The sequence below is a fragment of the Carya illinoinensis genome, chromosome 4 (genome assembly GCF_018687715.1).
Source record: "Carya illinoinensis cultivar Pawnee chromosome 4, C.illinoinensisPawnee_v1, whole genome shotgun sequence".
Classification (NCBI taxonomy): Eukaryota; Viridiplantae; Streptophyta; class Magnoliopsida; order Fagales; family Juglandaceae; genus Carya; species Carya illinoinensis.
This window is the reverse complement of record NC_056755.1, coordinates 15,519,224-15,533,987: the sequence shown is the minus strand read 5'-3', so window position 1 is coordinate 15,533,987 and position 14,764 is coordinate 15,519,224. Positions and strand designations below refer to the sequence as shown.

Here is a 14,764-nt window from a genome sequence, read left to right as displayed (position 1 = left end):
TCTTAATCAGTTATCAAATCAATTTTAACTAATTAACTATAATTTGTATATCATAATGCAAGTTATTGATAGTAATTTTCTTTAATTAAGGAATCACATCATTAATCTTATACACAATATGTTTTCTATTATACTATACAAATGATAACACATTTTATAATATTATTTATATATAACTTATATATAGTTGCATATTATCATATTTCTATAATATTGCAATAAATTTATAAACAAAATATTTAGTAATGTATGCTATATATATATATATTAAATGGTTTAATTTATTTGGTTGATCTTATATATTACTTTTTTAATTTAAAACTTTTTATATTAATAAAATAATAATTTATTATTTTAATAATAAAAAAAGCTCGAGCCCGATGAGCCAAATTGGATAATACTGTTTATCATCTATTGATTATTTTAACATTTATTTGTGTTTCCTCCCACTTGCTCTCTCTCTCTCGTAATAAAAGGCAAAATAATAATTTAAATTATTAATTAATATATAGTCAGTATAATTATAAAATATAAAAAATATTTAAAAAATTATTATTATTAAAAAATAATATTTTATTATTACTTTAATTGATAGATAAATAATTTAATATGAAAATACAAAGCATATCCCTTGAATCAAATTGTTCATTTACTTTTATCTCCATCGTTACCAATACTGTGACCATCTTGTTTGAAGTAGGACCAGTCCTCCACAGAATATGCTCGGAGCACTGAGCCTAATCATAATGCTCGCCTTTGATTTACTGTCTCCATCTTGCTCTTGTAACGGTTGGTGGAAATTAAGTTTGGCCACAGGCATCTCTCATTCGACGTTGAACCACTCCCACTCCCACTCCCACTCCCACTCCCAACCACCCCTCGAACGATGTTGAAACACCCCAAGCCACACAAATTAACACAGAAGGCAAAATAAGAAGAACCGCTCAAAGAAGAAGAGAGAGAGAAGAATGGCTACTACTGTGGTAGAGAGTAAAGAATGGTACATGGCAGCGTATGCACCAGAAGGAGTTCCGACCTCCGATCATCTCAAACTCCGGTCTGTCAATCTCTCCCTCGCCGGAGATTCCATACCAGATGGTCATGCCATTGTCCAGACCCTCTTCATCTCCGTAGATCCCTACCAGCGAACCAGAATGACCGGCATGCAAGACGGGCTTTACTTCTCCCAGTTCAAACTCGACGAGGTACGTAATTGATCAACATCATCTTTCTAAAGAATCACATAATATATATATATATATATATATATATATATATATATATATATATATATATGTATAAAAGGTGGTTTCCTATGCCGGATTGGTGAGATCGAGTTTGGGCAGGGTGGTTTGCAGGCGCAGGCAGGCACCTTGCATTAGGGTGTCGAAATGGTCTGCAGCCACCTCGATAGGGGTGGATCTCTAGCAAGAAGTGGCGGCCCAGCCACCCCCTAATTAATGTTTGGTATTTTAGATCTAAAGTTTGGGAATTGCTTCTCCCGAAAGTGGTCGCCGATTGTGGCCACCGACAGTGGGATTTTATTTTTTTAACTTAATAATTAATTAAATATTTTTTAATGAATTTCTGATTTTTATTTTTTTAAAAAATTATTTAATGAGTTATAAAAAATATTTGAAAACAAAAACAAAAAGAAAGAGAAAAATTTTGCCTCTTCGTGGGCATTTCGGTGGCTTCGTTCTGTGGATATCACCATACTTAAATATATGTGTCAATATATGCGAATTTAAATAAAAGTATCAAAGCGACAAATTACATATTAGTGTACGGTACAAAAGATGATAAATAGAATTTTTTATTTTGCCTCATATATAAAGAAGATAAGGACTATTAAGTTATAAGCACATGAAAAATGTAATATTTTATGCACAATCCGAAATTTAATACAAAATATTTATTTATCTCCTAATTATTTTATTCAATTAAAGAAAATAAAGAACTGCTTATTTTATATTTTAATTTTTTGTGAATGTTATTAAATACAATGAAGAGAAAGTTACATATGTTTAATTCTATTATATTTTTGTACCCAAAAAAAAAAAAAAAAACTTAGTTCTTAGGCAATTTTAAAATAAATATAGTTTTGATTCAATTAGAATTGGCTCAAATTGGTCTGAATCGGCCTAAATCGGTCAATTGATACAGTTTAATAAACAATTAAAAAAATTACTAAAATGGGTTAGGTTTTTAATTGATTCAGTTTGAATAAGCCTGAATTGAACATTTTTTTCTACCCATACTTTCAGCATTTTTTTTTTAATTTTTTTATTTTTAAATTAAAAAATTTATGCATTTATATATTTGTTTTATTTTGATATGGTTTTGTAAATACTAAAACAATAAGATTTTATAATTTTAAGACGTGTCAAGAGTATATTTTTTTAAGAAAACACGAAATCTAAGGATTAAAAATTCAGTTTTGAAAACATTGATAATTTTTAAGGGTGTAGACTGTAGACTTTAAAATTTTTTAAAATTTCTTCCTTTATTTTTATGGAAAATTATATAGACTGGTCGTTTTTAACAAACACACTTAATTTTCTTACAAAATGGTCGAAAAATATTTGATCTATAAAGGAATTTTATAAAAAGAAATTTAAAAATTGAAGTGGGTTTGATATAATTTGTTAGAATGTATTTTTTGTATTATAAATAAATATGTCATATAAGATTTAATTATTAGAAAAATTATTTTATAATTTTAGAAAAATTATTTTATAAATCTAATATAATAAGATAATATTATTTTTAAAAAAAGCTTACGACTATATCTAACATTATTAGGTTTTTATATAAATCGGGGAGCATTACTCAACATTATATTCGAAGTTGATAAATGTGAAAAGCGGTAATGCAGGTAATCACTGCATTTTCAATTGGAAGGGTCATTCGGTCGAAGGACGATAATTACAAAGAGGGTGATATTGTCCTTAATCCATTCTCTCCGATTGCCAACTATTGTGTGGTACCTGCCGGGTCGTTAATACGAAAGATTGATCCAACATCTGGGGTTCCACTGCCAGATTATCTCAGTTCTCTAGGTAACTGATCTTCTTGTTGGGTTGTTTTTTGTTTTTTTGTTTTTTTGCTTTTTTTCCTCAATCCTTGATGTTAATATCTTCAAGGAAATTCAATGAGATATGAAAAATGGGGTATATATATATACATACATATACAGGGGTACCGGGGTTTGCAGCATGGGTGGGGATCGAGGTGTTGGGAGAACCAAAGGCAGGGTCGAATGTGTTTGTTTCAGCTGCGGCTGGAGCGGTCGGAATGTATGCCGGACAATTGGCTAAGCTCAAAGGCTGCAGGGTTGTCGGTAGCACCGGGTCAGATGAGAAGGTATGCCTTATGCCATGCAAAAAATCTGGTTGATGGGAGGTGTCTTATTCAGTTGATTAGGTGTTTGACAATATATTAGGTGGAATTTCTTCTCAGTTTTTTTTGTTTTTTTTTTTTTTGTTTTGTTAATATAAATATAAATAATTAAATCTACTTTCTTCTATCAGATTAAACTTTGGAGATGAGCAGGGATGTCATATAATATTCAGAAGTTGTTATGAGTTCAAATCCTAACATTACACTTTATTTTATTTAACTAAATATTTTACAACTTAAACTTTTGAAAGAATGGGTAATTTTCAAGTTTTCTTTCGATTCCTTTGTTCCTCTTGTCTTTTCTGTGTAGTCGGAGTCAGATTCGAGCGCACATTAACTTCAGCAGGTACTGGCCTTAAGATGACTTTGCAATCTTTTTTCTAATCTAACCATTATTTAGACAAGGACGTGTTAACTGTTAACTAAAATATCTCTGTAAGGTAGATAGTAGGTGGAGACTGGCGATTCATTTATGCTAAAAGACAACATTGCCGCCATAACAATAAGAAGAAGGCGAAGCAGCTTGAAGTGCTCGCTTTTAGCCCTTGGATTCTTACTCAGGAATGAATTCCTTTGGTGGGGGGCTACGAGATCAGTTTACGACTGACTATTAGAAGTTAGAGCACCTCATGATGGGCTTGGCATTTGGGAACGTATTACAGATGCAAAACCCAATTCCTCCAGAATTTCTTCCATTATGTCAGCCTATGCAACTAGAATGGACTTGGTTGGTTGTTCACAAATTCCATGAATCAAATTCAATAGGCAATCAACTTCTTTTTGGTTTTAGGCCGAACAAAATTACACTTTAGCCCCACATGCTGAAGTGCGTAGATTCTTGCAACAATCATGAGCAAGAAAAAGGGAAGATTGTCACTCCTCTCCCAATTCCTGATACTAAGCTTGTTAAATATGAGCCTGCTACTCCTTTGGAGATTGCTAACAAGTTTACTACTATTGGTAGCATTCCTATTATTGAAGCTGCTTCATTTTCGTCTGCTCTCAATACACCTTATGATCCTTATGCTAAAGCTTCTTTCTTCTACCCAATATTACCCTGCTTCAAAAAATGAATACATTAAAAAGCTATATGCCCAGAATCTGTTCTACATTGAACCAAACAGTTCTATGCATACGGATCCTTTCAAAACTGCTTCAGGTTATTCCCCCCTAGGTTTTCACTGGATTCTTGAGAATCCTGCTATTTACCTCTTATTCTGCTATTCTTTTACAAACAGAATCCTTGATTATTGAGCCCATTTTTTATAAAACTGGTAAAACCAAGCTAATCTACCATGCTCTTGAATTCCTACATATAGATGCATTTCGATCGTTGTTGCATGCCAAATGTCGCCATTTCATTAGGGTTATGCTTATTGTGCAGTTGCTTCTCATGTTCAGCCTCGTGACCCTGCAATGTATAGGAAATAATATACATGAATTTTTATAAATGGAGAGCTACTAAGACAGAAAAATGAGTGGAAGCATAAAGTTATGTGCATTGTGTGCACGTGATTTTAGAGTTTGGAATTGGTGGCTTGTTCAAATCCTAGATTGATGAAATTTGCTAAAGATCAAGGGATAAACATAATGCCTATAATAGATGTTCTTACTGTTTCTTACATTTGATTTCTTTGTTGTTCCTCTTTCTTAGGTAAAACTCATAAAGGATGATTTTGGGTATGACGATGCATTCAACTACAAGAAGGAAACTGATTTAGATGCTGCTTTAAGCAAGTAATTAGCATTTGCCATTTTCTCCCGTATGCAATTGGATAATATGTTTGCAAGCGAAGAGATCTATTTATGAAGTTTAACTTGCGATTGGATTATATTAAAGTAGTATCATCATTACAAGCATATCCCTTTGTATTTTCACCGCATAATTGTCCATCTTATATGTTTTTTAGGTACTTCCCTGATGGCATCGATATATATTTTGACAATGTTGGTGGCGAAATGCTTGAGGCTGTCCTCAATCACGTTAACAAGTATGCACGGATCCCAATCTGCGGAATGATATCTGAATATAAGAAGGTGAAACATATGAATATACTACCATTACAGTCAACAGATTCGTTTACGATGCATGCAAATATCCATGGTTTTCTAAGTGAAGTTGCACGCTTATTTGTTTGATGCAGAAATGGACAGACAGAGATGGGGTAAGAAATCTCCTGAATATGGTAGGTAAAGAGATAAGGATGGAAGGGTTTTTAGTGGGTTCATATTTGGATCGTTTTGGAGATTTTGCAAAGGAAATGGAGAGCTACATAAAAGAGGGCAAGATTAGTTCCAAGTACACAACCTACCATGGAGTCGAGAGCTACGTGGAGAGCTTAGGCTCCCTCTTCACAAGCACTAATATTGGAAAAGTTGTGATTGAATTCAAATCATAATTTGAAGATTATCAACTCTATGTGGTTCGTGGAGTTGAATAAATGCTGGGGGTTTCAATTGCTCGTTGGGGTTCTGAGCCGCATTATGTGCTTTATGAGCTCTTCATATTCTAGTTGGAATGGTACTGCCTCATGATCTAATGTTATTGCTTCTGCTTGTGGGAACAATTGAAGTTCATGAAAGAATCAATTACTTTGCGTAAATAAAAGTTTAAATCATCATGCTTTCTACAACCATTGACAACAGTGTTCTGTTTTGAAAGAGAATTGTTGTGCCCCAATCATTTATCTTCTTCTTCTTCTTCTTTTTAAGTATTTATTCATTTAGTTAGTAACTTTGAATTTGATCGATTCTTAACTTTCGCTTGTAGATGCATCCATTGATAATCATTTAAGTTGAAACTCATCCTAATCAGAAACAAAGAAGTTTGAGTTCATAACTTGGAAAGAAATATGGAAGCAATACAATACCCTGTTTTTGGGAGTGATAATCTGAAAGCAGGAAGTGGATTTCTTAGAGATCTCAGAAGGGAACCGATTATTCACATCAAGAATGTTTTAAGAGTATCGGTTCAAAAAAGAATCAGGGTTTCCACCAAGCCGGAAAGGCATAGCTGAATGAAGTGTTTGAAGTAAGAGAACAAAACTAAAAAACAGGGGCACGCTGACGGATAATTCACATCTGATAATTCAGATTATGTCACTTCTTCATGGTCACGTTTAATCTTATTGGAGGATGGACATTGAAACCTACTGATAGTTTAGGGTGCACTAGCAACTTTACATTACTAAAGCAGTAGAAGTTCGGAATAATTTCCACTAAAATCAAATATATCTCATTTTCCGAAGCTTCTGTCATGAGTAGCTCCTAATTGGTATTTAGTTTTTCAGTCAATACTCTGCAGTTTCAATTGTCTGAGAGTTTCGATGTTGTAGTCAACATTTGGAGCCATTCCTGAACAGCAATCTGCCAGTGAGAGGATGATGGATAATCCCCGACCCCTTTACTTGAACTGTGCGTATGATTTTGGGATAGAAGTTGCAGACTACATCCAAGTCATGGTATATAATAAAACATGAAATTATGAAAATGCAGCAAGTCTTAAACGACCATTTTTCTTCTTCTTGGTCGGGAAACATTAATGCCCAAGAAGGGTGTCTAGGAAACAACAAATACGATGATAATATGAGCAAAGGGAGGGAAGAACTGGTTGTGCCTTCTCTACTTAATGAATTTTAATGTGCTGAAGATTATCAAATCCATTTACAAAAGCGAAATAACTCTATGGGAAATATATAGGAGATAGAATATCATGAAAAATAAACTGTGAAGAAAACAGTTACTACCTACATATTGATTGGAGTGTTGGAGTGCTTTCCTCTGCCATAAGTGAGGACTATCAAGAAAGCAATGAAGGTACTGTCCTATTTCATTTAAAAATAAAAAAATGCTGGAGTGGAACAGAAGATATCTATCATCCAAAGAACTTCCCAAGTTCCAACACGAGACACCCAAGAGAGCTCAATTACCAACCATCAAACAGAAGAGAAAGTAACTGCCATGAATATCTTCATTGGACTCGCAGGGCACAAGATATTAGAGTTCAAAACACATGTTATGTCGCCAATACTGTTTATAAAAAATTATTTACAGGACTACAGAAAGTATCTCCAGATGGATGTAAAGAACAATCGAGATGCCATGAGTACCTTCCTTGTAATGTTTTTGGGAGAAGTAACCACAATATACCAAGCATTTTCAATTATACCAGTTTTTCTCCTCTGTCGACATCACTGGCAACCAGTCTGATCGAAGAACAGCTTCATAGATTTTTGCCAAACTCAATCCAACCTCAACCTTCTGAGGCCTTGAAAGCACTTACATCAAATCTTTAATGAAATCAAGGTTAAGTGTGTCCCGAACAACGAGGAACAACCCTAGGAGTATAACAAGCATGATCCCTGATGACATAATTGTCTGCTCTATTTCTAGAGGAAGTTTTCTCCCTCCCCTAGCTGCCTCTAGGAGGATCAAAGCCAAGGAACCCCCATCTAAAGCAGGTAATGGAAGAAGGTTTATTACTGCAAGGTTAAGATTAAGCAACGCCGCAAATTGGTAAAGCCCATCAATATTTGACCTTGCTACTTCAGCACCAACAGCAATAATAGCCACGGGGCCTGAAACCTTACTTGCAGATTGGGAGAAGTTTAGAAAAGTCTGTTTTAAACCCTCCAAAACATTGGATGAGAGGCCCCAAAATTCATTCCCAGTATAATTAAAAGCCTCCAATAAATTCTTAGGTAGAACCTTTGAAAATTTTAAATTTGGTGATAACTGAACACCAATTTTACCAGTTCCATCGAAATTCTTATCTGGGGTGACCCCAATTTGAAAATCCTCCTGGCCCCTCTCAATCTTAAGCAACACATTTCTTTTAGGATTTTTCTTAATCACATCAACAAGTTCAGAAACTGCATTAGGCCCAATTTTTGGCAATTCCTTTCCATTAACCGCAAGTATCACATCGCCAGGAAGCAAACCGTCTCGGGAAGCAGCCGAAAAGGCTTGAACCTCGGGCACAAGCACTCCTGGAAAGGCCTCTCGTACAGGCAAACCAACTGAAGATACTTGAATAAAGATGATCACATATGCAAATATTATATTGGCAACAACACCAGCTGAAATCACAATAATCCTATCCAATACGGGCCGATTCTTAAGCAAATTCTCATCATCAACTGGAATGTTACTATCTGGATCATTATCAGGGAACCCCACAAAGCCCCCTAGAGGAAAAGCTCTAATAGAGTATTCTACATTGTTTGCATTGAATTTAGCTAAAATTGGACCAAACCCAACAGCAAATTTACTTACATGGATTCCTTGGAGATAAGCAGCAAGGAAGTGACCACTCTCATGAACAATGATTATGGCTGTTAACACTGAAGCTGCCTCCAAAACAGACTGAGCATTCTCAAAGTTCCCAAAATCAAATCCAGGAATTGCCCAAGACCTAAAATCAAATCTTTTGCCAAGGGGGTTTCTACTCTTTGCAAAGAAAAATTGTTTGTTGAAATTCAAACCGAGTTGTGATGGAGAAAATGAATGGCATATAGAAGAAGAAGGAGATTTTGAAAAGTGCGTTTTAGGCTTTAGTGAAAATTCTGAGATAGGTGACTTTGAATTTGTTAATCTGACGAGGGAAGAGGAAGAACATGGTGGATAGGAGGAGAGGCTTATAACCATGGCTTCTTGGAAGGGGTATTAAGGGGGAGACGTTTTGGGCTAATATTGGGAGAAGAGTGGACGGCACAGAAAATAGAAAGATGGAATGGATAATTCATAGTTATTTGGGTCTGTGGAGGGGAAGGCAGGGGTGCGTCTCCCTCTTGTTTTCCACAAGTTGGATGTGTTTTTCCCCACATTTTTCTTAAATAATTAAGATAAAAAACACTCATCTTATTGTATTATTTTTCCTCTTTTATTTTTATTTTTACATCTATCAAAATAGTTATAAAATCAATTTTACATCCTTAAACTTTTACTCGTTTATTAAATTATATTATACTTCAAATTATTAGAATGAACAATATAGTGCCAAAATTGTAAGTCTTTTAATTTACATCCTCAGCCCAACAAGGATCTATTAAGGCGCCGTTTGAATAGTAAAATTGTTTCATTTTATATAATATTTTAACAATATTTTATTCAACTCTCAGCTTTTATTTCAATTTATCTTATCTTATATCATCTCAAGTAACTTTCCAAATGATGTCTAAATATGACCAAACCATAAGTTTAGTTTCTCTAACCTAGAATCCTGTTTGTTTCCCTGATTTAAATGGGAGAAGAAATTAAAAATAAAAATAAAAAAGGAAGAAGAAGAAGAAAGAAAGAAAGAAAAAAAAGAAACTGTCAATTTGGATGTTGGCATGGGTGTTTCATTATCATCAATCTTAGCGCCGTAAATGATACAAACTCAAACTTGACAGACTTGACTTGATTAAGTTTGAATTCAACTTAAATATTAAATAATACAAACTCGTATAAATCTCATTTGTCTCGATTAATGTTTGTGAAATAAATTCGTATAAAGCTAGACTTGATTGGTCAATTCGGCTTGTTTATGTTTAAACATATATGCACAACTATATATACACACATTATATTAGATATGTATATCGTCCACTACAAATACTATGTATATGCCCAGTTGATAAATATAAAGAAAAAATAAAAAATAATATAAAATAGTAAATGAGAAGATGAAAAAATAAATTTAAACAAAAATTGAACAAAATATACAAAGTGAAGAAAGAAGTATAGACTTCACATATAATTTAGTATCTTAATTATTTAAGTATATAATTACAATAGTAAGAAATTTAAGAAGAAGAGATTTTGAGTGCTTATGATGTAGTTTGATTTATAGGATGGACAAAGAGTACGTTGAGTTTATTCTAATGCAGTTGTCCATGTTGATTCATTTTTGCACGTAAGTATATAATTCTAATGCGGTTGCTTTATTACAATTTGCATGGGACATGCATATAGTGGAACTTCAAGGTGAAGAAGATGTTGCCGATCTAGGCTGTGGGAGGATTCCGGCATCCCTTGAGATTGATTGTCTGCATCAATGACTTATTATGTATCTTAAATTTCAGATGCGAATGATCCTATGAGTTCTCTCTTTTATATCAAAACTTCACTTCTTCATGAATCATACATACTTTATTTATTTATTTACCTATACAAATAAATTTATCAATTATCATTATCCTGCTCATTGCTAAAAAAAATGTATATATATCGCTATCACTCGAAAATAAAAAAATTCAATAAAGAAATAAATTGCTACAGATTTTTTGTCCCACCCTCTTCTTTTACATGCTAAAAAATTAAAAATAACATTTCATTATTTCTACATAATTTAATAAAAATTTTTAGTATGTCTAATTTATTTTAGGGTATTTATTATATTATTTGGTATGATTTTTTTTATTTTTGCAACAAATAATTGCTTAAAGTAGGTGAGATTATGCCGTAGAAATGATAGCTCTTAAGAAGTAGGACAACCACATAGGATTTAAAAAAATAAATAAATTTATAAGTTTATATAATAAGTTAAATTTAGTATATAAAAATAAAAAAATAAAAATATATATTTATAAATCATTTGGAAATACTTTCCCTCATCTTGTTAAGATATTTTTTAACTTAATTGTTTCGTCACTTGGTGGGATTCTGTACTTCTATTTTATAAAATTATGAATCATCGAATACAATTATAAGATATCTATATTTCATTTTTATTTTTTTATTTAAAAAAAAAAGTAAAATCACAATGGTTTCTAATATGCGTTGAAATGAATTAAGTACAAGAAATAATTAATGTGGACATGCATCGTTAGGTTGAATTAAAATCAAAGTAAAAAATATAAGATTTGAAACATATATTTATTATTTTTTAAAAAATAAAAAATGAAGATGATTCCAATGGCTCTAGGCCTTGGACTCACCATTCAATAAAATGAGGAACAAAAATAAAAAATAAAAAAAATTGAATCCAATAAAGTAATGGATGGGGTGCAGTTTAGCACTCCTCTATAATATAATTTTTTAAAAATATAAAGAGATTCTTTCAAATGTAACTTTTTTTTAATATTTGATTCTTATTTTGCAGTTTGTTACAGAAAGTATTCATTATTATAAATATTTTAAATTAAATTTTCTCTTTCGTTATTGATTTTTTATTAAAAAATATAATATTTAAATGATACAAAAAAATAAATTAATATATAGTATATTGTAAAAATTAATATATAAAATCAAAAAACAAATTTTAATAATGTATTTTAAAAATAACAAAAAAATTCAATAAAACTACTGATTTGATTATTTTATTTATAAACAGATCACGTGAAGGTATCCATCATGCATCGTCCAAAGTATCCAAAGTAAATAATGTGGCTTGTTGGCATTAGAAGAAGAGAAATTAACATTGGGAGAAAATATCACTTTGATTTCTATACTTGTCGAGTTGTCGTCGACAAGATATATATTCACAATAAAATAATAATCATATAATATATTTTTGTTTTATCTCCTTATCCTTTTAAGTTGAGTAATGTCAAGAAATTGCAACCTTAACCATTATTATACCAATGATTTATTATTGGTTTGCAAATTATCAAAGCATATCAAGATATAATTAAATGAAAAAAAAAACACTTCGAAATTCACTTCAAAATTAAAGAAATATTTTTGTGTATTGGGTACAGGAGGCGTTGGATTGCTATATTTAATATATTTATCAAGACACTTTTATTTTTTGTCGGTTGCTTTAATATAATATTATAAGATGATAATAAATATTATTAATTTAATAAAATTAAAAATTTGTTTATTTTTAATCCAGTTTTAATTTATTTTCTATTTATTTATCTAATTTATTTTATCTTCTCTGTGTTCAAATCTCCATTGTTAGATTAAAATTAAAAATCCTAAAATTAGGGGCCATGATTAAAACCTAGACGCCCATATTCTCTCTCTCTCTCTCTCTCTCTCTCTCTCTCTCTCTCTCTCTCTCTCTCTCTCCCCCCGATTTCTCCCTCAGGCCACCTCTCCTCAGCCAGTCGCCGTCGCACGTTGATGGTACCATGAGCATGCTGTCACCGGCAACTTTTCCACCCCAAGTCATTCTTTCTCTTCCTTCCTGAAGTCCTTTCTCTCTCTAGCTCTCAGATCTCAACAAATCCGTGTACCCACCATGTGCCGGAGCTCATAGCCACCTTGAGTGCCACCACAAGTGGGCCCCAGCCCTCCACCGAAGCTTCCCCTCTCCCTTGTTGTCGATCTGCTCCATCCCCTCATGGATCCGGACTAAGTCAAAGTTAAAGTCGGTGCCAGACAGAGATGAAGACAAGGATGAATAATCTGAAGAAGGCTATGCCGAATCCGAGGGAAACTGTGAAGAAGAAGACTACGAAGAAGGAAACCGAGAAGAGCATAACCACACAACATCGCGAAGAGCAACGAAGAAAATGAACCAAGATATGCCAAGTAGTGAATGGAAGTTTTTCTTTGGCACCTCACCCTTGAGATTTGTCTAAACGAATGGCCAAAACAGAGAGAGAGGTTTGAGGGACTAGGTAAAAACGTAAACAAAATAGGGGAAAATGGGAAAAAAATGTTAGACAAAAATACTGTTCCTCCCTTATTCGCATATATATATATATAGTAGATATATATATTATGATGAATACATATTTTATGTATGTATGCTATATGTTTATACGGTATTAGCTATAACTTTATCAAATGCTGTTCAAGAATTATATGCTTACATATAAACATAGTAGTATAATAGTATTTATGCTTATCTATAGTTATCACTTATTGTATTGTTTGTAATATCTTATAAGTAATGTGCATATTTAATATTCATATGCATTGTTAATAATTAATAAGCTCGAAAATTGCAATTAAAAAAACAACCAACATCTCAAGCCGAGTTGAGCTAAGCTTAGTTTCATTTTTCATTTAAACAAGCTAAATTAGACTAGAATCCTGGGCTTGGCTTATAACAGAGTCGAGCCCAAGCCTATTAACTTACTAAATGAGCTGAGCTCAAACAGCTTAAGCTCGTCTGAACTCGGCTCGAATACAACAATACTAATCATGACTCAATTCTCTTGATAAATTTAGGGGCAAAATTTTAAAAAGTACTCATCAACTTGTTGATTTTCATTTTTTAAAAATTTTTTACCTATTCCCATTATTTTTAAAATTTGGTAAATTTGTAATACTCACTCGTAAATTTTCTTGATTTTATACGCAGCATTCTAAATTACTAAGGCTTATATAATACCCTCAAACTACTAAAAATTAAGGTATCGTTTGGATAGTGAAGTGAGATGAGATGAGTTAAGATGAAAGTTGAAAGTTAAATAAAATATTATTAGAATATTACTTTGTAATATTATTATTGTCTTGAGATTTGAAAAAATTGAATTGTTTATTATATTTTATATAAAAATATGGAAACACTATAATGATAAGATGAGATGAAACATTTTTACTATTCACAACCTTGCACTTATTCTTGTTACAATCTTAAAAGTTGGATCTCGAAGTTATCATTTTGGATAGTTTGAAATTGAAAAAGGTATAAACTTTAATAATTTTTTTTTTTATAGAAAACCACCTTCATTAAAAGACATCAATTTTACAAATGTCTCTCATTCCAAAGGACTTGAGCAATTACATTAGGGAAAGATTCCCACCACAAGCTAATATCATTAACATTCCAAGCAAATCTAGCAAGCCTATGTGCAGCTTCATTACATATTCTTCCAACATGTCTCACTTCACAGCTTTGAAAGCAATTCTTTAGCTTTTTTGTGTCTTTGATCACATTGCCAACCATGGACATGGAAGGCTCTGACTCCTGTAACTCCTGTACCAAAATTAGTGAATCACTTTCCACTATGAGGTGATGGATGCCTAAGTGAGCACTCAATTGCAAACCCCTAAGAATAGCAAGCATCTTGATCCTTATTGCATTATTGACTTCATGTTCTCTCTTACTAACTGACATAAGAACTTTCCCTTTGCAATCTCTAAGGATAACACCAATACTTGCACTGTGTTGGTTTTGAAACATGGCCCCATCAACATTTAATTTAAACACCCCTAGAGGGGGATGCTCCCAACAATAATGGTGTCTCACCAACTTTAAAGACTATCCTTTAGTCTCCTTAAAAACCTTTTGCATTGCTAGAGCATGTCCAATAGCTTGCTCAGGCTGCAAACATTTATTCTCAAAAATTAAAGAATTTCACCTATATCAGCAACTCCAAGAGATCAGGAAAAATAACTCAAGGTTTCCCTTCTGTCCCAACCCATTGAGGTAGCTTGGAATGTCCCCATATTGTTTAGGAATATCTACTTATATGATCAT

General features: G+C 32.5%; 3 protein-coding genes across 3 annotated transcripts; 1 reads left to right on the top strand and 2 right to left on the bottom strand.

Moving 5' to 3' along the window:
- Positions 1-710: 710 nt before the first annotated feature.
- On the top strand, positions 711-6,038 carry LOC122307349 (2-alkenal reductase (NADP(+)-dependent)-like). Its single transcript, XM_043120193.1, has 6 exons — positions 711-1,205; positions 2,879-3,062; positions 3,200-3,366; positions 5,057-5,139; positions 5,313-5,439; positions 5,547-6,038. The coding sequence occupies exons 1-6, from the start codon at positions 969-971 to the stop codon at positions 5,799-5,801; spliced, it is 1,053 nt and encodes a 350-aa protein (XP_042976127.1). The 5' UTR covers positions 711-968; the 3' UTR covers positions 5,802-6,038.
- Positions 6,039-7,349: 1,311 nt separating this feature from the next.
- LOC122307348 (membrane metalloprotease ARASP, chloroplastic) lies at positions 7,350-9,160 on the bottom strand. The gene has a single exon (XM_043120192.1). The coding sequence runs from the start codon at positions 9,046-9,048 to the stop codon at positions 7,681-7,683; it is 1,368 nt and encodes a 455-aa protein (XP_042976126.1). The 5' UTR covers positions 9,049-9,160; the 3' UTR covers positions 7,350-7,680.
- A 4,869-nt stretch (positions 9,161-14,029) lies between these two features.
- LOC122306281 lies at positions 14,030-14,467 on the bottom strand. The gene has a single exon (XM_043118714.1). It carries the CDS (start codon positions 14,465-14,467, stop codon positions 14,030-14,032), a length of 438 nt encoding a protein of 145 aa, XP_042974648.1.
- Between the last annotated feature and the right edge of the window lie 297 nt (positions 14,468-14,764).

Bases quoted from the DNA above. Each gene is read 5' to 3' on its own strand.
- LOC122307348 (XM_043120192.1), bottom strand. From the start codon at position 9,048: ATGGTTATAAGCCTCTCCTCCTATCCACCATGTTCTTCCTCTTCCCTC.
- LOC122307349 (XM_043120193.1), top strand. From the start codon at position 969: ATGGCTACTACTGTGGTAGAGAGTAAAGAATGGTACATGGCAGCGTAT. The intron at 1,206-2,878 runs GTACGTAATTGA...GCGGTAATGCAG, and splicing joins CCCAGTTCAAACTCGACGAG to GTAATCACTGCATTTTCAAT. The intron at 5,440-5,546 runs GTGAAACATATG...TGTTTGATGCAG, and splicing joins TGATATCTGAATATAAGAAG to AAATGGACAGACAGAGATGG.
- LOC122306281 (XM_043118714.1), bottom strand. From the start codon at position 14,467: ATGTTTCAAAACCAACACAGTGCAAGTATTGGTGTTATCCTTAGAGAT.